General features: G+C 46.8%; 3 protein-coding genes across 5 annotated transcripts in view; 2 read left to right on the top strand and 1 right to left on the bottom strand.

The window, feature by feature from the left end:
• Window positions 1–34: 34 nt before the first annotated feature.
• CENPN (centromere protein N) lies at window positions 35–17,898 on the bottom strand. Of its 2 annotated transcripts, XM_029074929.1 has the most exons (11): window positions 17,783–17,898; window positions 13,776–13,956; window positions 12,117–12,162; window positions 10,554–10,613; window positions 10,166–10,242; window positions 9,571–9,747; window positions 7,554–7,655; window positions 5,806–5,863; window positions 3,906–4,021; window positions 1,327–1,453; window positions 35–691 (listed from the first exon to the last, which is right to left on the bottom strand). In XM_029074929.1, the coding sequence occupies exons 1-11, from the start codon at window positions 17,878–17,880 to the stop codon at window positions 576–578; spliced, it is 1,158 nt and encodes a 385-aa protein (XP_028930762.1). In that variant the 5' UTR covers window positions 17,881–17,898; the 3' UTR covers window positions 35–575. The 2 variants fall into 2 exon arrangements, with proteins under 2 accessions (XP_028930762.1, XP_028930761.1); XM_029074928.2 differs by lacking the exons at window positions 35–691; window positions 17,783–17,898 and adding an exon at window positions 17,309–17,464 and having other exon boundaries at window positions 1,220–1,453.
• Window positions 17,879–23,716, top strand: CMC2 (C-X9-C motif containing 2). The gene is made up of 4 exons (XM_029074930.2): window positions 17,879–18,064; window positions 20,089–20,200; window positions 21,648–21,719; window positions 23,485–23,716. The coding sequence occupies exons 1-4, from the start codon at window positions 17,898–17,900 to the stop codon at window positions 23,569–23,571; spliced, it is 438 nt and encodes a 145-aa protein (XP_028930763.1). The 5' UTR covers window positions 17,879–17,897; the 3' UTR covers window positions 23,572–23,716.
• The window catches only part of TTC26 (tetratricopeptide repeat domain 26), a 39,415-nt gene continuing 38,245 nt past the window's right edge, over window positions 23,643–24,812 (top strand). For both annotated transcript variants that reach the window (XM_029074925.2, XM_029074927.2), the window contains exon 1: window positions 23,643–23,855. In XM_029074925.2, coding sequence (XP_028930758.1) covers window positions 23,652–23,855 — 204 coding nt within the window. In that variant the 5' untranslated portion in view covers window positions 23,643–23,651. The remainder of the gene's footprint in view (window positions 23,856–24,812) is intronic.

Genomic DNA, 24,812 nt, shown 5'->3' with positions numbered 1-24,812 from the left:
GAGACAAAGCATAGCACGAACCAGTCAGGCAACGTATCGTCCAAAATGATACCCACTTTAATCAGGGCGTATTGGGCTCCGTTTTCCCCGGTGTTCAGAGGGGCCCAGTGGCAGGTTCTCTCTGGGACCACAGACGTGCGAAGGATGTCTGATCTCTGTGACTTTTCTGCCAGGGAGGGAACTGGTGGATAGGCGGGGTGACCTAAGGTCCGGCTGGAGAGAGGCAGGCCCAGCCCCCGGTTCGTGGGGTTGCGCCAGGCCGCTGGGACAAGGAAATCACTGCCACTCGCCAGACCCTCCTATTCGGGGCCCACCAGAGCACAGTGGCGGTTTCTGCGAGCCACGGACACCTTTTTGACGGTCACAGTTCCCCGGCAGAGCTCCATGGGGAAGCGGGAGGGGGTGGGCCAGCGGGTCTGAGGGAGAGGAATTAGTCGGGCAAGGGAGAAGTAAGTTTTTTCCGTGGATTATAATTAAAATCTAAAATATGCATTCAAAGAAAGAACACACACAGACACATGCTCCTCTCTCTCTCTCTCGCTCTGCTCTTCCTCTCTCGTAACTCTAAAAAAGAGTCAAGGACCCGGTGTGTTTTGCCGTCCGAAGGTCTTTTCTCTCTCGGATTGTAAGTAGTTCCTCGCCTTGTGGGGGATGCATGTCAGTAACGGTGACAGGGGGCTATCTGCATAACCTGAAGGAGGAGAACAAAGAGTTAGGCTGCCTGTGACCAGCCACGCTTTCCCCGAGCCATTAAGATGGTTTTCCTTAGGGAAATACTCAATGAAATTGAATAGAGGCTTCGAGACAACCGGCTACAAACCCGCCTAGGGAAGCCCACGCCGTAGGTCTTATTGCAAAGATCCCCCCCAGGCTGATCACATTGACAGCAGTATGTCACCTCGAGAATTCTAGGTTCCTAGAGTGGTGTGCTTTTATCACTATTATTCTGGTGGTACTTAGTACGTGCTCTGGACATAGTGAGCTCTCAAATACCCTCTACTGATCACCAGGAAGTAAACACATTTTTGACCCAGTTTAGTGGAAAGAGCATGGGACTGGAAGCCAGGAGACCCAAGTTCTTATAACAGCTTCGCTGCTTGACTGATGATTTGAGGCAAGCCACTTTGTTCTCTGGGCCTCAGTTTCCTCCCCTGTAAAATGGGGATAAGATCCCTGCTGTCCCTACATCCCGGTCTCTGAGCCCCATGTGGAACAGGGACTGCCCACGCTTTGATTACTGTTTTATCTTTGCAAGAGTTTGGCAGAGGGCTTTGGCAAATACTAGACACTTAATACCATAACTAGTGGGGGGGGGTGAATTCTCACCTGCTGGGGCTAAGGATTTTAATGCTTCCAAAAGATGGGGGCTAGAGAATTTAATCAAGCATCTAAATGGTTCTTCTTTAGCACCCAAGATTCCCATTCCGGTATCTCTTCTGAATACTGTTTCAAGCTGTCAACAGAGAAAGTGGTGAAAAATATTTGAAATGAACTGTCCGATTTAGTGAAGATAATTTTGTGGGGGGAGAAAAGGTGTGCTCCATTTAATTTTTATAGATTAGGCCTAATTTTTAATTTTCTAAAAAGAAAATTTAGTAGGCAGTCAGTGTACTACAGAAATAACTGAAATGCATATTTTTTGACAAAGTTAGCACCAATTTGCATCGTACACCATGCAAAGTGCATGCACCTGCAGAAACGATCTGGGCATGTCACTCCCCTTCTTAAACAACTCCAGTGGTTGCCTATCGACCTCCGCTCCAAACAAAAACTCCTCACTCTAGGCTTCAAGGCTCTCCATCACCTTGCCCCTTCCTACCTCTCCTCCCTTCTCCTCTTTCTAACCGCCCACCCCGCACGCTCCGCTCCTCTGCCGCCCACCTCCTCACCGTCCCTCGGTCTCGCCCATCCCGCCGTCGACCCCCGGGTCGCGTCCTCCCGCGGTCCCGGAACGCCCTCCCTCCTCACCTCCGCCAAACTGATTCTCTTTCCCTCTTCAAAACCTTACTTAAAAATCACCTCCTCCAAGAGGCCTTCCCAGACTGAGCTCCTCTTCCCCCTCTACTCCCTCTGCCATCCCCCCTTTACCTCTCCGCAGCTAAAGCCTCATTTTCCCCTTTTCCCTCTGCTCCACCTCTCCCTTCCCATCCCCACAGCACTGTACTCGTCCGCTCAACTGTATATATTTTCGTTACCCTATTTATTTTGTTAATGAATTGTACATCGCCTTGATTCTATTTAGTTGCCATCGGTTTTTACGAGATGTTCTTCCCCTTGACGCTGTTTAGTGCCATTGTTCTCGTCTGTCCGTCTCCCCCGATTAGACTGTAAGCCCGTCAAATGGCAGGGACTGTCTCTATCTGTTGCCGACTTGTTCATCCCAAGCGCTTAGTACAGTGCTCTGCACATAGTAAGCGCTCAATAAATACTATTGAATGAATGAATGAAAAGTGCAAACAAATTATCCAGTTTTCAGATCATCGGCCTTAGTTTGCATAGTTGCTACTGTACAAAATTCCCCTGCATATAACATCTTTGGCTTGATTTTTTTGGTATCAGTTTCAACTTTACAATTTTGGATAGGGATATACAAAAATAAGATAATGAATTTGGGTAATTTATTTTACAGTAAAATCTTATTACTTCTTTCTCTCCTCATTTTTCCATGTTTTGAAATTTCTTGGCCCCAGAACACACTGCTTGAAGAAGAATCAATACTTTCCTCACTCATTCATTTATTCAGTGGTATTCGAGTATCTAATGGGCACACGGCCCCATAGTCAATAGTAAAAGACTGCCGAGAAGCAGTGTAGCCTAGTAGAGAGTACACCGGGCTGAGAGTCAAGAGTTCTGGGTTCTAATCTTGGCTCCACCAGTAGCCTCCTGTGTGAGACCTTGGGCAAGTCACTGCATTTCTTTGAACCTGTTTCCTCTTCTGTAAAATGGGGACAAAATACCTGTGCTCCCTCAGACTGTGAGCATCTGATCTAATTGTATCTACCCAAAATTTAGCACAGTGCTTACTAAGTATTAAACACTTAAATACCACAATTAATATCATTATTTTAGTCAACACCTATTAGGGGCCTAAACCTCTGTTCAGTTTAATATTATTGATAATGAAAATAATGATGATGATAATGTGAGCCCCATGTGGGACAGGGACGGTGCCCAACCCAGTAAACTTCTAACTATCGCAGCGCGTAGAACAGTGCTTGACATACAGTAAGCACTTAACAAATATAATATTAATAGTAGTAATATCGGTATTTGTTAAGCATTTACGATGGGCTGGATAGATTCAGGATAATCAAGTTAGACACAGTCCCCTCTCCCTCAAGGGGGTCACAGAGCAAATGATATTTGATAAGGCTTTATTTTGGATCCTAACTTTCCGCTGCTTACTAGACACCAGTGAGATCGCCAATGTACACTGTGAATGACCTCTGTTTTTGAATGCAGTATTTTAAAATAAGGTAGGAATAATCTCTTGATTGCTGCCAAGTCTTGGGTTCTTGGGAGTCATTTTGACTTCCACCTAGCGTTGGTTCCCCAGCTTCTCTTGGTCATCTAGCTCACTGTTAGGCTTTGTACACCACCACTTCCTCAAACTTTTCTCTCTAAGAGGTTATTTACTCACCATCTCCTTTAGCTATAAATGATTCATTAAAAACTGCAGCATTTAAAGCAGTCAAATGAAGAGGTGAAAAGAAAGAAAAAACTTACTCATTAGAACTGGGTTAAAATACCTCGATGTGCCACTCGCCCCACCCCACCCCCGAGATTGTTGGTTCCTTAAGGGTAGGAGACTGTGACTTTGCTTCTATTACATGTTCTGAAGAACTGTGGCACCCACAAAGTAATAAATGCTACAATCTGGAGTGAACATTTAAGGCAATTCCTACCTTATATTGTGCAAATTCTAATTTAGGTTGAAGGCCATCTCCAAAAGTTTCTTTAGTCACTCGGAGGATTTTCTCCTTTTCTCTCTTATTTTCTTGAACCACCCTTGGATCCATTGCTAGCAGTTTTTTGGCAAAGGGAGGAAAGAAATGGGTGGAGAAGAATCATAAATTCATATTGCATTATAGCATTTTCCTGCCGGTACAGGTATTTCCCCAGAACAGATTTTTGGGCAGAAAAAACCAACACACTTTTCCAGTTGAAGTTAAAACAAAATTGCTAAAATAATGACTTCAACTTTAGCATTTGCTAGTTTAGTGATTTTTAAAGGTTTAATCCATTTCATTGAATTCTGTCCTAATGAAATGTAGTGCTCCTAAAATAACACACAACTATATCGCATCTATTTATTGGAAAGAAGTATTCAGAGCACTTTCTCATATCATGCCTCGTTCTAGCCATTGCTATCAATCAAAGGTACTTACTGAGCACTTACTATGTGCACGGCCCTGTACTAAGCACTTGGGAGGTCCAATACGAGAGTTGGTAGACATGTTCCCTGCCCACTAGGACTTTACAGTCTAGAGAGGGAGGCTGAGATTATAAATAAATTACAAATATATATAAATGCCGTGGGGCTTGGAGTAGGGTGAATATCAAACACTTAAAGGGGACAGATCCAAATGCATAGGTGACTGAGAAGGGAGAAGGAATAGGGGAAAAGAGGACTTTAATCAGGCAAGGCCTCTTGGAGATGTGATTTTAATACGGCTTTGCAGGAGGAGAGAGTGGTGGTCTGTCGTAGTTGGAAGGGCAGGGGATTCCAGGCCAGGGAGAGGACATCAGCAAGGGGTCATTGGTGAGATGGAGGAGATGGAGGTACGGCGAGTAAATTGGCGTTAGAGGAGCAGAGTCTGAGGGCTGGATTGTAGTAGGAAATCAGGGAGGTAAGGAACGAGGGGATGAGCTGATTAAATTTTTAGAGCCAATGGTAAGGAGCTTTTGTTTGTGGTGGAGGTGGACGGACAACCACTGGAGGCCCTTGAGGAGTGGGGACACGTGGATTGAACGATATTTTGGGTAAATGATCCAGGCAGCAGAATGAAGTATGGACTGCTGTGCACATAGTAAGGTGTTCAACAAATACCACTGATTGATTGGAGTGGAAAGAGGCAGGAATCAAGGAGGCCAGCGAGGAGGCTGATGCAGGAATCACAGTGGGATAGGATAAGTGATCGGATTGACGCGGTAGCATTTCGGATGGAGAGGAAAGAGCGGGTTTTAACGATACTGTGAAGGTAGAACTGACGGGGTCGGGTGGCTGAATACGTGCACTGAATGAGAAAAAAGATGAGTCGAAGTTAAGGCCCAGGTTACAGACTTGGGAGAAAGGAAGTCTGTGGTGTTGTCTACAATGATGGGAAAGATAGGGTTTGGGTGGGAAGATGAAGAATTCTGTTTTGGACATGTGTAGTTTGAGACGTCGGCAGGGCATCCAAGTCCTGAGGGCAGGAGGAAATACGAGACTACAGAAAGAGAAAGGTCAGGGTTAGAGAGGTAGATTTGGCAATTATCCAGGTGGGGATGGTAGTTGAAGCCAAAGGAGCGAATGAGTTCTCCAAGGGAGGGGGTGTCGATGGAGAGTAGAAGGGGACCCAGAACTATTAGAGGGTAGGAGGCAGAGAAGTCTGCAAGATAGATTGAGAAGAAATGGCCAGAAAGATAGGAGGAAAAACAGGAGAGGACTGTTTCACTGAAGCCAAAGTTGGATAATGTCTTTCTCCAAAGAAATTCTCCCGATAACTCATGGAATTATGAGCAAAGAATTTAGGGAATTTTATTGGCAAATTTTCTTTGAGGCTGAAGAGTAGGGAACATATTAAGAAATGATCACATAAATACCTATTTCTGATTCAACATTTCTTTCCTGTAGGGGTCTAGGATAATGAACTTGAATAGCCTGAGGAGAGAGGGGGAAAAAAAAGAAAAATGTTAGTCCCTTTAAGCTGACGAGGGCAAGACATTTTGGGAGGAATTCTGTAGGTCTCTTTGGATGAGATCTGAGGACTTAAAAATAATTTTTCCTTTTTCGTCCCTCAGTAGTCAGTCAGCGGGACTTTAGGTGTTAGGGTTTGAAGGTTTTCAGTTGGAGGGAAAATTACTGTTTAATTCCTTGCAGTCGTTTTTTGAAGATGGAAACGGTGGTATCCACCCAGCGAGCTACCAGTCCCCTCAGTGCCTTCCCCTGACAGACCGTACCTCATCGCCATAAAAGTGAAGGAGAGGAGGCCCTCAGCTGGAATTGTTGAGCACGGTAGTCCTGGCGGCTGGGAGTTTTCACTGAGGAACTAATAATGGCTTCTGGCCTAGGGAAAGCCGCACCAAGTCGTGGGCCTCGGGTCAACGGGCTGAGTGGTGGTGACGGTGACGAGGCTTGGTTTTACTACCTGCCCTCAAGAGAAAGCGTCCCAGGACCCGGAGGGCCGACCCTCGGACAAGAAGACACCCCTACTACGGGGCTTCCCCGACCCCGTCATTCTGATGAGAGACCGAGGTCCCCGCTTGACCAGGGCTTCACCTCAGGGAAGTTTCAGTTGGCAGAGAGCAGGACAGAAACATTATCTGTGCTTTTATAACAAATATATAATGAATAGGAGCTGTGGCCTAGAGGGAAGAGCCCAGTCCTGGGACTCAGAGGACCTGGGTTCCAATCCCGGCTCTGCTGGGTGATCTTGGGCAAGTCACTTCACTTCTCTGGGCGTCAGTGACCTTATCTGTCAAATGGGGATTCAGACCGTGAGCCCCATGTGGGACAGGGACGGTCTCCAACCTGATTCAGTTATGTTTTACCTAGCACTTTGTACAGTGCCTGACACATAATAAGCACTTAAGTACCATAAAAAAAATCAGAATCACAAAAGACACAAGGAAATCAATGACTGAAGCATTTAAATATTATGCACGGAGATGTCCACTGTGGGAGAAAAGAAAAACTCCTAAAAGGGCACCGTTTTCAAATACCTTTGCACACGCCAGACATAAGTGGAAAACAACTGTTATTGTGCTACAAAATAACGATCGGTCTGCACCGAAATTACAAGGGAACAAAAAAGGAGTTGAAATCCAATTGAATCATGTGCCTAGAAACAAACTCTAAGTGACGAGTCCCCACGATGTTCTCTCTTGCTAGTAGTATGAGTTGCCAGGACAAGGGTTACAATGTATATTTTGATTTTAATATACTTATATAAGCATATTTAAATCTGTTGGACAACACCTTAGCGCCTGATTAAATTAACAAGCGCATTCAGAGCCTCAATTCGCTCTTAAAAGTCAAGAATCAAAGTTTGATAGAATCGTTGGTGACCGAGCTCCTGATGAAATCGGTGAGACACCGTTTTGTAATTTCCAGGAGCTGATGACAAATTCATAACAATCCCCGAACATCTCTAAAAAAGGAGTAGGTGGGAAACTTTTGCGTCACTTTCACGTTACCTTATTAATAGGTTGTCCACTTCACTATATCAATAACACTGTAACGTGATCTCCTCTTGGAAGAGGTGAATTTTCCCACCTGCCAGGCTGTTTAGAACCAGGCCTGAAACAGAAAACCAAGACTTAACTTTGAAAAGATTCTCAGGGAGGCTCACCTGGTTAAACTGCTTAAAAACAATGTCTTTAAGGGAATCCAAATAATGGCTTCGCAATTCCATCTTGCTGATCTGATGATATTTAGTAGCAGACACCAATGCCTTGAAATGAAATTGTTAATATTAGTACTGCCATCTCCCCATGGCCAGCCACAGTTCTCAAAATGTAGTTTACGAAACCACAAAGAATTACATTAGCAGAAACTAAAGCCTGAAAAAACACATCAAAATTTGCTCTTGCCTTATTACTTACTTGGGCTAAATTTCAAAGTGATATTTCTGAGATTAAGGATATAAAGTTGACCATAATTAATAGGTTGGGCTTCTTTTTTTAATGCCTGTGTGCGAATAATCCATTCTACCCTCGAAAGAAGGGTCCCTCAACCAATCTGAAAAAACTCCATAAGATCATAGTGATAAGAACTTTCCCTTCATTCATTCGGCAAGATTCACAAGCATTTGTACTAAGTGTTCGAGAGCATACAAAAGGAATAACAGACCCAGTCCCTGCCCTTGGGGAGTTTACAGTCTAGCGGGAGAAGACAGGGAAGACACAAAATGCATATATGCTGTGGGAACAGGAAGAAAAACACAGCTAAGAATCCACTAAAATAAATAAGTAGTCTATACCAGTGTACAAAGAAGCACTAATCAATCTTAAGGGCAATTTGGATACTTTAAAGCTTTAGCAAATCATTTCCCTGTCCTAAAATAACACCTGTATAAGTGTTTCCTTTAGGAGACTGACCCAAACAACTTTTATTCAGAATGTGATTCATTACTGCTTCTTATTTGTGACCAGCTGGAAGGTCACAAAGCATGAGCTGTGTTACTAACTGGGAACCCATAGAAAACTGCCTTTTTCTCCCAATTTTTTTTTTTTGGAGTTTCTCCCAATTCAAGAGCAATCCTGGCTTCCTCAGGCTTCATCTGAGTCAGAGACAAGGGGTCTGATTCTGGCTCCGTCGTGCGAGACCCTCGGCAAGTCGTTTAACTGCTCCAGGCCTCGGTATCCTCACCTATAAAGAACCTGTTCTCCCTTCCCCTTAGGCACTGAACCCCCTCAGGGATGGGACTGTATGTGATGTGACTGTGGCTCCCCCAAAATTTAGTACAGTGCTTAGCACACAGTAAGCCTTACCGTAATTATCATCATCAGTAGGGGCCAGGAAAATCAAACATATGGGCTAGATGTGACCATATCTCCATTATCTGAGAAACAGCGTTGCTTAGTGACTACAGCACAGGCCTGGGAGTCAGAAGGACCTGGGTTCTAATCCCTGCTCCGCCAGTTGTCTGCTCTGTAACCTTGGGCAAGTCACTTAACATCTCTGGGCCTCAGTTACCTCATCTTTAAAACGGGAGTTAAGAGTGTGAGCTCCATGTAAAATGGGGGATGAGCTTGTATCTACCCCAGCGCTTCGTACGGTGCCTGGCACATAGTATGCGCTTAACAAATACCTTAATTATTAATTATAACCTTAACTTGTGGAAGAGCAACATCCGAGAGGAGAGCGCCTTGTTTTAGAGGCCTCTTTAACTCCCAGTCAAGATTTATCAGCCTTAAAGGACTGTTGGTACGGCCCCAAAATCCAATCCATGCTCCAAGTGAACAGTGGGTGATAGTTCCAATCTCCTAGGAGACTTGAGATTATAATAGACCCCTCCTCCACTTTGTTTTATAGTATTTGTTAAGCGCTTACTGTGTGTCAAACATCGTTCTAAGCGCTGAGGAAGGTGCAGGTGAATTAGGTCGGGCCCAGTCCCTGACCTTAAGTCAGGAAAGGCCTCTTGGAGGAGATGAGCCCTCAGTAAGGCTTTGAAGTTGGGGAGAGTAATTGTCTGAAGAGGGAGGGAGTTCAATAAATACCACCGATGGATCGACAGACCATCGTAAGTGGCGTAGGCGAAAGGGGACAGAAAGTGTCAGGGACCTAAGCATTCATGTTTGAGGCTTGTACGACGTCTGAAGCAGGACGATAACACATTTCATTTTGGCCGTGGCTTCTTTTCATACCTGACAGAGAAGTGGAATGCAGCTCTTATTGGCAGAAAGAGCAACGAAGACATAAGGAGTCTGGGAATGATAGACCACGTAGGAAGCTTTATACTGGTTTGGTTTCTTATGATGGGTCCCCCAGGCAATTCGAATCCATAACGCGTTATCTTCAAAGTCTCGGAAGCTGATCGTCACCTTAGGAAACCAGAGCAATCCATCAGTCAACTGTATCTGAGCGTTTACTGGGTGCAGAGCACTGTACAAAGCGATGGGGAGAGTCCAGTATAACAATGTAACAGACACATCCCCTGCCCACAATGAGCTTACGGTCTAGAGGGGAGACAGACATTAATGTAAATAAATTTTGGATAAGTACGTAAGCACTATGGGGATGGGGGTGGGGGGCATATATAAAGGGAACAGGTAAGAGGGGGCAAGGTGATTGACTGCTTTAAAGCCCATAGTGAGGAGTTTCTGTTTGGTACGGAGGTGGGTGGGCAGCCGCTAGAAGTTCTTGAGTGGGAAGACATGGACTGAACGTTTAAGTCACTCTCCTCAAACCCTGATGGCTCAGCCTCTTATAATTTCCACAGACTTAACATTTTTTACTTACATTTTTTAATGCTGCCTGAAGAATTCTTTTAAAAGTCCTTTTGAATTCTTCCTGATCAAAAAGGTCAATGTCCTCCTCTGTTATAGGATAAAAAGGAAAATAGTATGAATAATAGTATAGGCCACGTCAATACAAATAATCCCACATCAAGAAAAATAAAATTACAGAACTGTCAAAAATTGCCCATTTCAAGAAATATCCCCATGGAGCACTCTGGAAGCTTGCTCTTCTTTTATCTTAATTTTCCCTGGTTTTTATGCAAAAGAGAATGATTTATTAGCAGCAGACTCTTTAGAAAAAACCCCCAGATCTGGTGAAAAGGTTCAAATAATCAATTCCAACAAGTCTGCCCAGGAACTAAAACAGAAATTAGCCAAGTACCCCCTACCTGGTGCTTTACTCATTCGATAAACATCCCAGATTTTCTTATTCTGAAAAGTTTTGTTATCTGAAAGACGAGACAGATTATTTCGCTATTAACATTACATAATTACAACATTATATGAACATTACATAAAAACGTTCTGCATTTTCATTTAACTTGTAGATAAATAACGTACTAACTTGTAAAACTAGCCAGCCTTTTAAGAGTAAAGGAGATGTGGAAAGTTGGAGTATACCTTGCTTCTGAGGAACAAATCCCATTGGGTTTTACCATGACAGACAGTGATTCTTAAAACTCACTTTGGTAAAATAAAATCAATTAGAAAAGAATGACTCTCTGTGGATCACGTAAGAGTGGCATTCAGATTTATTCTAATTTATTCCAATTTACAGTCAGCGAGAACCAAATATTCTTCATGAAAGGTCAGCCAACCACACCAATTCTGATTGTTGCAAACCACGGTAATATACATTTTGTATCTCTAACTCTTTCCTGCTTCCCCATGGCTATTTTTAAAGTGTGTCTAAAGCATAGAGAGTTATTTACGTTTTTAAACTGTTCATCCGAGCAAGATGAAACTATAGAGACAGACACAGTGAAAGGGAAATAGCTGCTGAGTGACCGCACCACGTATATGGAAGTTTGAACAGTCTTCAAACACTGAAAATTGCTTTTCAGGAAGAACCCGTATGTTTTGAAAAGAGCCTGGTAGAATGTTAAAGCTGGGTGTACACTAGGAGCAATCATTCATTCAACTGTATTTACTGATCACTTACTGTGTGCAAAGCATTGTACTAAGCGCTTGGGAGAGTACAGTACAACAATAAACAGTTGATACAAGATACAACCCCTGCCCACAATGAACTTGGGTTTAACAGTTTTTAGGAACACAGATCCATAAAAAAAAAACCAAAACCAAAAAAACCAGAACTACTAAAAATGTTCTGGGCCTTTTTTTCCAGTTGGAAAACCCAAGAAAAAAGCATTTTGTTTTAGAGTCCTGGCTGTCACTTATGTAAGCATTTTCAATTTTTTTTCTTTGCTTCCCCTGACATCCATGCCCCCCTACATTCCCACTCCACCTGTGCCCCAAACCCTCAATAATAATAATAATAATAATAATAATGGTATTTGCTGAGCGTTTACTCTGTGCCAACCACTAAGTGCTGGGGTAGATACAAGGGAATCAGGTAATCAGGTAAAATCCTCATTTTACAGCTGAGGTAACTGAGGCACAGAAGTTAAGTGACTTGCCCAAGGTCACAGCAGACAACCTTGGGCTGTCCTTGTATTTTAGTGTTAAAGGTTTCCTGGGGCAGACTCAGATGTGTGTAGATATGTACATATATGGGGCAAAGTGTGTCCCTACTGATTTCACACCAACATTCTAGGAAAAATTGGCACCAAAACAGGCCACTTCATAAAACAAAGGGCATGCACACCCCCTATATACACCAGTTATTAAAAATAATCCGGACCACATTATTGTACTTCCATGTAGCTTGCAGGCAGACCACTGCCTGAATTTTCAACAAAATTCCGCGGCTAAAACCCTGGAAAACTTACAAATGATGTCCAACATGGCAGCTTGTTTCATAGTTGCTCGACGCTCCTAAGAGATGGATAGGAAAATTCACAAAGACAGATTTACATTCTCTTTCAACGAATTCCCTTCATTCACGACGAGTAGAAATAGATAGCTTTTTAGCGATCGCCAGAAGGTGTCTGAAAGTGCTGCTTCGTAAATAAAACATACACCGCCAATTTGCATTTATTCACGGAAATAAGGGGGACAAGAAGCATCCGGATGATGACATGGAATGGAGGACACTAATTAGGCCCCAATTCATAGCATTAAAATTTCAGTTGAACCTTTGAGGACTTTACGGCACGTCTAACTGCTCTGAATTTGTTTTAATCGAATCTCCACCAGTCTCGGGATACCACCTTGGGAGCCAAAGAATTTTTCGGCCAACTTTTCTTCACGCCCCTACTTGGGTCCATTTCTTCCTTCGCCCACCGTAAACGACACTTCAGAATCTCCTGGATTTTCGGTCTAGAGAAGCGGCGGCCAAACCGGCTTTTAACATCCCCAGCCAGTCGCTCCGAGCTTTTCGACTCTGGCCCTCAGCAGCCAGCTAATAAAACTCAAGGCCTCGGTGCTCCCACCCCCGGAGTCGGAAGACCCAGATTCCAGTTCTGGGCTTTGGGTCTTTGCCTGCTGGGTGACCTTGGGTAATAATAATAACGATGGCATTTGTTAAGCGCTTACTCTGCTCCAGGTACTAAGCGCTGGGATAAGACCGTGGCTCAGTGGAAAGAGCACGGGCTTTGGAGTCAGGGCTCATGAGTTCGAATCCCAGCTCTGCCACTTGTCGGCTGTGTGACTGTGGGCAAGTCACTTAACTTCTCCGTGCCTCAGTTCCCTCATCTGTAAAATGGGGATTAAGACTGTGAGCCCCACGTGGGACAACCTGATTCCCCTATGTCTACCCCAGCACTTAGAACAGTGCTCGGCACATAGTAAGCGCTTAACAAATACCAACATTATTATTATTATTATTAAGACACAACTTCTCAGGGCCTCGGTTTCGTCATCTGTAAAAGGGGAATCAAATACCTTCCTCCAACCCCCTTCTGAATCTTGGGCGGGATACGAACGGCGGAACTGGTTCCTATCTGATTATTAATAATAATAATGATATTTGTTAAGCACTTACTATATGCCAGGCACTGTTCTAAGTGCTGGGGTAGATAAAAGGTAATCGGATTGGACCCTGTCCCTGTTCCGCACAGGGATCGCAGTCTTAATCCCCATTTTACAGATGAAGGAGAAGATAAATGACTTGCCAAAGGTCACCCAGCAGGCTAGTGGCAGAATCGGGATTAGAACCCATGACCTTATCTGACTCCCAGGCCTGCGCTCTATCCACTAGGCCGTGCTGCTTCTCTGGGATCTCCCGGAGGGCTTAGCGGAGGGTGTAAATGCTTAATAAACGGCCAGGTTATTAAGCACCCCTGCCTTCCCCACCCTCAGCTCACCCCACAAGGGAGTCTCTTGCATGGGGGGCCGGATTGGAACAAGGCTCCGAGGCCCTGCCGCTCCCTTTGCCCGCGGCCCTCGGAATGGACGGTGGATGAGGCAGGTGGGCAGCCCCAAGCTCCCAGCCCCAATATGGCCCCGTCGACCCCAACGTCCGCCCGGCCTTTGCCGGGCAGCCTCACCTCACAAAGCCGGACCACTTCCAAGGCCACGGAGTCCTTGATTTGGCGCAGGTTTACGGTGTTCAGCTGACTCTCTGGCAGAAACCCCCACGCCTGCAGGATCTCCATCATGTTGGCAAATGGGATTTTCAGGATCGCCCTCCTGATAAACTCGGAGACGGTCTCATCCATCCTCGAGGCGCTAGGAAGGGGAAAGGAAAAACAATCTCAGCGACGGCGGATCCACCGCCCTCCATTCCCAACGGCTACATAACCTAGCCGGTGTCTACCTTTCCTTCATTCAACAGTATTTATTGAGCGCTTACTATGTGCAGAGCACTGGACTAAGCGCTTCGAACGTACAGATCGGTAACAGATAGAGAGGGTCCCTGCCCTTTGACGGGCTTACAGTCTCATCGGGGGAGACGGAAAGACAAAAACAATAGCAATAAATAGAATCAAGGGGATGAACAGCTCATTAAAACAATAGCAAATAAATAGAATCAAGGTGATGTACATCTCATTAACAAAATACATAAGGTAATGAAGATATATACAGTTGACTGGACGAGTATAGGGCTGAGGGGATGGGAAGGGAGGGGGGAGGAGCAGAGGGAAAGGTGGTATTTATTGAGCACTTACTGGGTGCAGAGCGCTGTGCTGAGCGCTTGGGAGAGCACCCTACATCAAGAGTTGGTAGACAGGTTCCCTTCCCTCAGCTCCCCTGCTTATCAGCTGTCACACCCTTTAACTCTTCTGCAGGCTTCCCAGTTGGGGCAGAAACCACCGGGCAAATAAATTGTCTCTGTTACCGAATTGTCCATTCCAAGCGCTTAGTCCCGTGCTCTGCACAGAGTAAGCGCTCAATAAATAGTAGTGAATGAATGAATCCAAGTGCTTATGAGGAGAAGGGATGAGCGCCTGCAAGGGTGAGGGGTGTTGGGGTTGGCCCCAGGGGAACTGATAAAGAGCAGGATGGATTTGGGTGGGGGTGGGTAGAGAAGCAGCGTGGCTCAGTGGAAAGAGCCCGGGCTTAGGAGTCAGAGGTCCTGGGTTCTAATCCCCGCTCCGCCTCTTGTCAGCTGGGTGACTCTGGGCCAGTCACTTCACTTCTCTGTGCCTCTGTTACCTCATCTGTAAAATGGGGATTAACTGTGAGCCTCCCGTGGGACAACCCGACGACCCTGTATCTCCCCCAGCGCTTAGCACAGTGCTCGGCACATAGTAAGCGCTTAACAAATACCAACATTATTATTATTATTATTAACATGGGCGTTAAGACCGTGAGCCCCATGTGGGACAACCTGATTACCTTGTATCCTCTCCAGTGCTTAGAACAGTGCTTGGCACCTAGTAAGCTTAAGAAATACCACAATATTAATATTATTATTACTTCTCTTCCCTGGGCCTCAGTGACCTCTGAAAAGTCAGAGAAGCAGCGTGGCTGGATGGATAGAGTCCGGGAGTCAGAGGTCATGGGTTCGAATCCAGGCCCTGCCACTTGTCAGCTGGGTGACTGTGGGCAAGTCACTTCACTGTGCCTCAGTGACCTCATCTGGAAAATGGGGATTAAAGAGTGTGAGCCTCACGTGGGACAACCTGATGACCCTGTCTCTCCCCCCGGCGCTTAGAACAGTGCTCTGCACAGAGTAAGCGCTTAACAAATACCAACTTTATTATCATTATTATTCTCTGGGCCTCAGTGACCTCATCTGGAAAATGAGGATTAACTGTGAGCCTCACGTAGGACAACCTGATGACCCTGTCTCTCCCCCAGCGCTTAGCACAGTGCTCTGCACACAGTAAGCGCTTAACAAATACCAACATTATTATTATTATTATTCTCGGTGCCTCAGTTCCCTCATCTGTAAAATGGGGATGAAGCCTGTGAGCCTCAGGTGGGACAACCTGATGACCCTGTCTCTCCCCCAGCATTTAGTACAGTGCTCCGCACACAGTAAGCGCTTAACAAATACCAACATTATTATCATTCTTCTCTGGGCCTCAGTTCCCTCATCTGCAAAATGGGGATGAAGCCTGGGAGCCCCACGTGGGCCAACCTGATGACCCTGTCTCTCCCCCCCAGCGCTTAGCACAGTGCTCTGCACATAGTAAGTGCTTAACAAATACCAACATTATCATTATAGTTGACCCTATATTATTATATTTAATTATAATATTATATATTATCTATATTATTATAGATGACCCTGTCTCTCCCCCGATTAGACTGTAAGCCCATCAAAGGGCAGGGACTGTCTCTATCTGTTGCCGACTTGTTCATTCCAAGCGCTTAGTCCAGTGCTCTGCACATAATAAGCGCTCAATAAATACTATTGAATGAATGAATGAATTATAGCGCCTGACATGTAGTAAGCGCTTAACAAATACCAACATTATTAGTAACAACAACAGAAAAAACCCCAGGACGCCTCTCCCCGAACTCCCTCCCTTCAAATATCATTATTAACAACAACAGAAAAAAAAAATCCAAGACGTCTCTCCCTTCAAATACCCCAAATTATTATTACTCTGCCCCTTGTCAGCTGGGTGACTTTGGGCCAGTCACTTCTCTGGGCCTCAGTGACCTCATCTGTAAAATGGGGATGAAGACTGGGAGCCCCACGTGGGACCACCTGATCACCTTGCCTCTCCCCCAGCGCTTAGCACAGTGCTCTGCACAGAGTAAGCGCTTCACAAATACCAACATTATTATGATCATTATTATTGTTATTATTAAAGCGTGAGCCCCACGTGGGACCACCTGATGACCCTGTATCTCCCCCAGCGCTTAGCACAGTGCTCTGCACAGAGTAAGCGCTTCACAAATACCAACATTATTATTATTATTATTATTAATAATAATAATAATAAAGCGTGAGCCCCACGAGGAACCACCTGATGACCCTGTATCTCCCCCAGCGCTTAGCACAGTGCTCTGCACAGAGTAAGCGCTTCACAAATACCAACATTATTATTATTATTATTATTATTATTAATAATAATAATAAAGCGTGAGCCCCACGAGGAACCACCTGATGACCCTGTATCTCCCCCAGCGCTTAGCACAGTGCTCTGCACAGAGTAAGCGCTTCACAAATACCAACATTATTATTATTATTATTATTATTATTATTATTAATAATAAAGCGTGAGCTCCACGAGGGACCACCTGATGACCTTGCCTCTCCCCCAGCGCTTAGCACAGTGCTCTGCACAGAGCAAGGGCTTCACAAATACCAACATTATTATTATTATTATTATTAATAATAATAAAGCGTGAGCCCCACGAGGGACCACCTGATGACCTTGCCTCTCCCCCAGCGCTTAGCACAGTGCTCTGCACAGAGTAAGGGCTTCACAAATACCAACATTATCATTATTATTATTATTAAAGCGTGAGCCCCACGTGGGACCGCCTGATGACCTTGCCTCTCCCCCCAGCGCTTAGCACAGTGCTTGGCACCTAGTAAGCGCCTGGCCAATGCCATGGTGATGATGATGAAGGCGGCCGGAGTCTTGCTCGTAGGAAGAGAGCGCCGGGTGGGACTCACCGGGCCGTTCCCCCGCGAACCGCGCTGCCCCTTGCAGCCCCGATCCCGATCCCGATCCCGATCCCGATCCAGTTCCGGCTCCCGCTCCGACTCCCGATCCGCGTCCAGTTCCGGCTCCGCCGCCCAACGTTCCGAGCGCGCGCGAGCGCCAACCCGGCTCGCGCCGGCCCCGCCTCGCGCCTTCGAATCCACCAATCACCGAGGCCGGTTCCCCCCCCCCGCGCGCCCCGCCTTCGATCCCACCAATCACCGACGCCGACCTCCCGCGCGCCCCCGTCTTCGAACCCACCAATCACCGACGCCGACCTCCCGCGCGCCCCGCCTTCGAACCCACCAATCACCGACGCCGACCTCCCGCGCGCCCCGCCTTCGAACCCACCAATCACCGACGCCGACCTCCCGCGCGCCCCGCCTTCGAATCCACCAATCACCGACGCCGACCTCCCGCGCGCCCCCGTCCCCATCGGAACGTACCTTTCTGCGGCCCCCGGGGGGGGGCCGGAAAATACCTTCGAAGGCCTCCCCCCCGGACGGACGCACTGGAAGGCCGAACGGCGCTTTTCTGACGCCATCTGGGTTCTTCTTCCCGATGTGCGGCAGCCATCATCTCGGGGCGTCGAAGCGGACGAGGATCGTTCTCCGCGTCCCCCCCCCGCCCTTCGCCCCGCAGTGCCGTAGTCGGTGTGAGCAGGCGGGCCCGGCCGGGGTGACGTCACTTCCGGTGGGCGCTCTCCCTGCGGTCCGCGCGGCCCTGCGGTAGGTGCAGCCCCGGGGTCGCCGCCTCCAGGACGCCCTCCGCCCCGTCCTCCTTTTGGAGCGCTCACTCTCTGCGGAGCACTGGACTGAGCGCTTCCCTTGCACGTTTAGAGCGCTCACTGTGTGCAAACACTGGACTAAGAGCTTCGTTTGCACTTTTGGAGCGCTCACTGTGTGCAAAGCACTGGACTAAGCGCTTGGCTTGCACGTTTGGAGCGCTCACTGTGTGCAGAGCACTGGGTTAGGCGCTTTGATTGCACTTTTGGAGCCCACACTGTGTGTGAAGCACTGGACTAAGCTCTTCGGTTGCACGCTTGGAGCGCTCCTTGTGTGCGAAGCACTGGACTAAGCGCTTCCCTTGCACGTTTGGAGCACTCACTGTGTGCAGAGCACTGGACTAAGCGCTTCGGTTGCACAGTTGAGCCCCAGAGAGACCAGTCCTGCCCAGCAACGGGCTCGCAGGCCAAAAGGAGCAGACACACAGCTCATAATAATAATAATGTTGGTATTTGTGAAGCACTTACTAGGTGCAGAGCACTGTTCTAAGCGCTGGGGGAGATACAGGGTCATCAGGTTGTCCCATGTGAGGCTCCCAGTCTTCATCCCCATTGTACAGAGGAGATCACTGAGGCCCAGAGAAGGGAAGTAGTAATAATAATAACGTTGGTATTTGTTAAGCGCTTACTATGTGCCAAGCACTGGGAGAGAAACAAGATCATCAGGTTGTCCCCCCGTGGGGCTCCCAGTCTTCACCCCCATTTTAATAATAATGTGGGTATTTGTTAATCGCTTACTATGTGCAGAGCACTGTTCTAAGCGCTGGGGGAGATACGGGGTCATCAGGTTGTCCCACATGAGGCTCACAGTTAATCCCCATTTGACAGATGAGGTAACAGAGGCACAGAGAAGTGAAGTGACTGGCCCAGAGTCACCCAGCTGGCAAGTGTAGGAGGGTGGGATTAGAACCCGTGACCTTTGACTCCCAAGCCCGGGCTCTTGCCCCAGAGCCACGCTGCCTCGCACAGGCAGGCCTCCGTAGCATCAAAATAGAGAAATAGAATCCTAGACAGGTACATGGCATTAATAAAATAGAGTAATAAATTATATATGCACCAGTGCTGAGGGGAGGAGGAGCAGAGGGAAAGGGAGGGCTCAATCTGGGAAGGCCTCCTGGAGGAGGGGAGCTCTCAGGGCTCTCAATTTTAAAAGTAATTAAAAGTGAAAAGCGGCTAATGTGGTATTTTGAAGCGTGGCTCAGTGGCAACAGTCCGGGCTTGGGAGTCAGAGGCCGTGGGTTCTCATCCCGGCTCGTCCGCTGGGCCACTTTGGGCGAGTCGCTTCACCTCTCTGGGCCTCAGCTACCTCACCTGTAAAATGGGGATTAATAATAATGATTATGGTATTTGCTATGTGCTTACTGTTAATAAGAATAATAATAATGGCATTTATTCAGTGCTTACTATATGCCAAACACTGTTCTAAGCAGTGGGGCGGACCCAAGTCACTTAACTTCTGTGTGCCTCAGTTCCCTGATCTGTAAAATGGGGATGAAGACCGTGAGCCCCACGTGGGCCAATTTGATGGCCTCGTATGTATCCCAGCGCTTAGTTTTACGGTGACGGTGAATACGGGCTCAGCTTTTACTTCTCTCGTACTCGCTCAACCACTCAATCCTGTAAAGTGAGAAGAAGCGTGGCTCAGTGGAAAGAGCACAGGCTTTGGGGTCAGAGGTCATGAGTTCGAATCCCAGCTCTGCCACTTGTCAGCTGTGTGACTGTGGGCAAGTCACTTCACTTCTCTGTGCCTCAGTTACCTCATCTGTAAAATGGGGATTAAGACTGTGAGCCCCACATGGGACATCCTGATTCCCCTGTGTCTACCCCAGCGCTTAGAACAGTGCTCGGCACATAGTAAGCGCTTAACAAATACCAACATTATTATTAAAGTGCTCACCGAGTCCCCGGAAGGCCCTCAGCAGCTTTGGTCTTTGACTCGGTGCATTCAAGAGCCTGTGCTATTCACAGGTGGAGGGGTTTTCATGGTTTGGCCTGCAAGATGCATCCGGATTTGTCTCCACACCTGCACACTGAAGAATGCAACGTATTAATCAACCTGCTCAAGCAGTGTCACAGAGAGGTAAGAAAAATCACGGTCCACTGGACGGGGACAGGAGAGTCGTAGGTTGGAGAAATCTGCACTTCAACCCGGTCATCCCAAAGGCGGGGAGAGTCAGTCAATTTAATTTATCAAGCGTTTACTTTATAATGTTGGTATTTGTTAAGCGCTAACTATGTGCCGAGCACTGTTCTAAGCGCTGGGGTAGACCCGAGGGAATCAGGTTGTCCCATGTGGGGCTCACAGTCTTAATCCCCATTTTACAGATGAGGTAACTGAGGCACAGAGAAGTGAAGTGACTTGCCCACAGTAAGCTGACAAGTGGCAGATCCGGGATTCGAACCCATGCTCTCTGACTCCAAAGCCCGTGCTCTTTCCACTGAGCCACACTGCTTCTCTTTATGCAGAGCACCGTACTGAGCGCTTGGGAGAGAACGGTAAAACAGAAGTAGCAGACGTTCCCTGCCTACAGCGAGCTTACAGTCTTATGGGGGAGACAGGTATATTTGTAGAAATAAATAAATGACGGATAGGGACGTAAGTGCCGTCAGGCCGAGAGCGGGGGGTGAATAAAGGGGAGCAAGTCAGGGCGTCGCAGGAGGGAGTGGGAGCCTGTCAAAGGGCAGGGACTGTATCTGTTGCCGATTTGTACATTCCAAGCGTTTAGTACAGTGCTCTGCACATAGTAAGCGCTCAATAAATACTATTGAATGAACGAAAGGAGGGCTGAGGCAGGGAAGGCCTCCCCTCTTGGCCCAGGCTGTTCCTGTGGCCCGGTTGCCTGTGGACTTCCAGCTGCTCAGCCGCTTATCCCTGCCCCTCCCTGCATCGTCCCCCCTCCCTGTGGAGCTGAGATTTCCCCCCACCCCAGTGTCAGGGCGAGCCATCCCCCTCCTCACCGTCCCCCCACCCTCAGGTCCCACAAAGTGAAGGACACCAAACTTCATTCCATTCCTTCATGCCGCCTTATTTATTGAGCGCTTACGGTGTGCAGAGCACTGTACTACGCGCTTGGAAAGGACAGTTCGGCAGCAGAGACAATCCCCACCCAACAACGGGCTCACAGTTCCAGGAGCAAGCAGGTGAAACGTTCATGTTCTGCCCACCCACTGTGGATCTGTCGATCCCTCTCTTTAATTGTTTTTAATATCTGTTAAGGGCTTACTACGTGCCGGGCACCGTACTAGGCACTGGGGTAGATACAAGGTTGTCAGGTTGGTTACAGTCCCTGTCCCACCCGGGGCTCACGGTCTTATTCCCCATTTTGCAGATGAGTAACTGAGGCACGGAGAAGTGAAGTGACTTGCCCGTTGTCCCGCAGCGGACGGGAGATGGAGTCAGGATTAGAACCTAGTTCCCGGAGTTCTAACAATCATGCATCTCCTCGCGAGAATATCCACCGATTTATTCCAGGGCTCCAGAGACCCGTCCAGTACGTGAGAGAAAATGTTTCCGTTTCTCCCTTTAGCACAACGTCCTGAAGTTTTTCGGTCACTGCAACGACATGGATCGGGAGATGCGGAAATGCCTGAAGAAGGAGGTGAGAGATGAACGGAAGAGCCAGGGAGGGTTGAACAGCTGGACTGGGACCTGGGATGTTTTCTTTATTTTTTTTTTTATGGTATTTGTTAAGCCCTTACTCTGTGTCCAGAACTGTACTAAGCACTGCAGCAGTTACAAGGTTGACCCAGTCCCTGTCCCGCATGGGGCTCACGGGCTTAATCCCCATTTGACAGATGAGGAAACTGAGCCACAGAGAAGCGAGATGATTTGCACAGATGGCGGAGCCGGGACTAGAGCCCCATGGCTGATGCCCTCCGACGTCTTGGACAGAAGGGAAGGGAGGGAAAGGAAAGGATGAAGAGATTGACCTTTGCTAGTTCAGCCTCATAATGTCTTCCCCTTCCCTCCTCTGCCCTCTCTTTCATTTCCTTCCCCTCCTCCATTGGCAGCCAATAATAAGCGTTCAATAAATACGATTGACTGACATCAATAAATTCGACTGACAGATATATATGTATATATCTAATTTATTTTATCTATTTATATTAATGTCTATTTTTTCTATTTATATTTTATATAGATATATTTTATCTATTTATATTAATTAATTGACTGACATCAATAAATTCGATTGACAGATATATATGTAAATATCTAATTTATTTATTTTATCTATTTATATTAATGCCTATTTTATCTATTTTATCTATTTATATTTTTATATGAATATATTTTATCTATTTATATTAATTAATTGACTGACATTCAATAAATACGATTGACAGATATATATGTATATATTTAATTTATTTTATCTATTTATATTAATGTCCATTTTATCTATTTTATCTATTTATATTTTATATAAATATATTTTATCCGTTTATATTAATTAATTGACTGCCATTCAATAAATACGATTGACAGATATATATGTATATATCTAATTTATTTTATCTATATTAATGTCTCTCTCCCCCTCTAGACCGTGAACTCCTTGTGGGCAGGAATGTCTCCGTTGTTCTATTGTCCTCTCCCAAGCGCTCAGTACAGTGCTCTGCACACAGTAAGCGCTCAGTAAACTTGATTGAAGAAGAAGCTGTTGCTCTGAAGCAGTCACAGCAACACAGTGACGTGACCGAATCGCGTCACAGGCCTCGTGGGGACCCCGTAAAACGGAGTAGCCCGGGGCCTCAAGGCCATGCCTGTTCACCTAAGCGCACTTTACGTGGGAGAGTTGAGGAGGGGAAGGACCCCGAGGCATTGAAAGCCGTTCGATTGGCCGCGAAGTAAGCCACACTAAAACGCTCGTTTAAATTCATTCAATAGTATTTAATGAGCGCTTACTATGTGCAGGGCACTGTACTAAGTGCTTGGAATGGACAAATCGGCAACAGACACAGTCCCTGCCCATTGACGGGCTTACGGTCTAATCGTTTAAATCGTCCAGTTGCCTGGCTCCCTGCGCCCACCAGCTGATCACGGGTGTTGTTTCGTCCGGACCTTCAGATTATAGGAAGCAGTGTGGCGCAGTGGAAAGAGCCCGGGCTTGGGAGTCAGAGGTCATGGGTTCGAATCCCGGCTCTGCCACTTGTCAGCTGTGTGACTGTGGGCAAGTCACTTCACTTCTCTGTGCCTCAGTTAGCTCATCTGGAAAATGGGGATAACCCTGTATCTCCCCAGCGCTTAGAACAGTGCTCTGCACATAGCAAGCGCTTAACAAATACCAACATTATTGTTATAGAATCGAGCTCATTGCCATGTTCTTCTCTCCGCTCCCCTCCCCGTCGTTTGTCTTCCAGTACCAAGAAAAGAGAGCTAAGAGTCAGGCGTTTGGGAGAGAGATGCAACGGAGGCTCATGAACGCCTCAGAAGAGTCGAAGAATTGAGCCGCGCCGGAGAGCGGGGCCCAAAGCTTGAAGGAAAATACGGACGCTGGGCCGAGGGCTTCGAGATAGCCTTCATTTGGATGACGAAAATGATTTTCCTGCCGGTTAGCGCCGGTAATAAAAATAGAGTTGGGCGGGCCAGGTATTCGGAATCGTTTGAGAAAAGGCTGAACTTGTCAAGGAGGGCCGGTGAGTCACGTAAGACTTTCCGCTCGGACTCTTGGAGCTGCAGTCGTATCTTCCAAAATCAGACTGGCCGAGGGATAGTTGACGAGGTGTATGTGGTGAGTTATAGTACTGGCATTAATAACACTTATTAAACCGTCTAGCGGCTGCAGAGCAAAATCCTGGGGGAAATAATACACAGTTAAGCGTGAGAAGCAGCGTTGCTTTTAGTGGCAAGAGCACAGGAATAAGGGGAGGCGAGGGTTTTAATCCTGGGCAGGCCAGGGGACTTGAGCAAGTCTCTTATCTCCTCTCTGCCTCAGTTTCCTTATGGAACTAAATACCTCTTCTGTCTTCCCCTTAGACCCTGAACCCCAGGTGGGACAGAGACGCTCTCTGGTCTCATTAAATCGTATATCCCCCTCTAGATTGTAAGCTCACTGGGGGGAGGGGATGTGTCAGATTGTTAGATTGTCCTCTCCCAAGTGCTTAGCACGGTGCTCCGTACACATCGATCAATATGATTGACTGACTAAAGGGGTTTAATTGATTGGAGCCTCAGGGCGCTGCAGACCAGATCCCCCAAAGTCTAGTCAGTCGATCAGTGGTCTTTACTGAGCGCTTACTCTGGGCAGAGCACTGTACTAAGTGCTTGGGAGAGCTCAGGGCAACAGAATTAGCAGACACATCCCCGGCCCATAACTAGTTTACGGTCTTGAGGGGGAGACGGACGTTCATATGAGTAAATGATCGATAATATGCGATTGAAAAGGTACGTACATAAGTGCTGTGGTTTGGGGGAATATCAAATGTCCAAGGTCACAGATCCAAGTGCACGGATGACGCAGAAGGGAGAGCGAGCCGGGGAAAAGAGGACTTAAAAAGGATTTAAGCTTCCCGGCGATCAGCAGTTTAGAGACGCTTAAATCCCCTGAGCCCCGGCAGCACAGGGCATAATAATAATAACAGTAATGAAAGTGCTTATTATGTGCCAAGCACTGTTCTAAACGCTGGGGAAGATATAAGGTAAGCAAGTTGTCTCTCATGGGGCTCACAGTCTCAATCCCCATTTTACA

The sequence above is a fragment of the Ornithorhynchus anatinus genome, chromosome 11 (genome assembly GCF_004115215.2).
Source record: "Ornithorhynchus anatinus isolate Pmale09 chromosome 11, mOrnAna1.pri.v4, whole genome shotgun sequence".
NCBI lineage: Eukaryota > Metazoa > Chordata > Mammalia > Monotremata > Ornithorhynchidae > Ornithorhynchus > Ornithorhynchus anatinus.
This window is presented reverse-complemented; position numbering and strand designations above follow the sequence as displayed.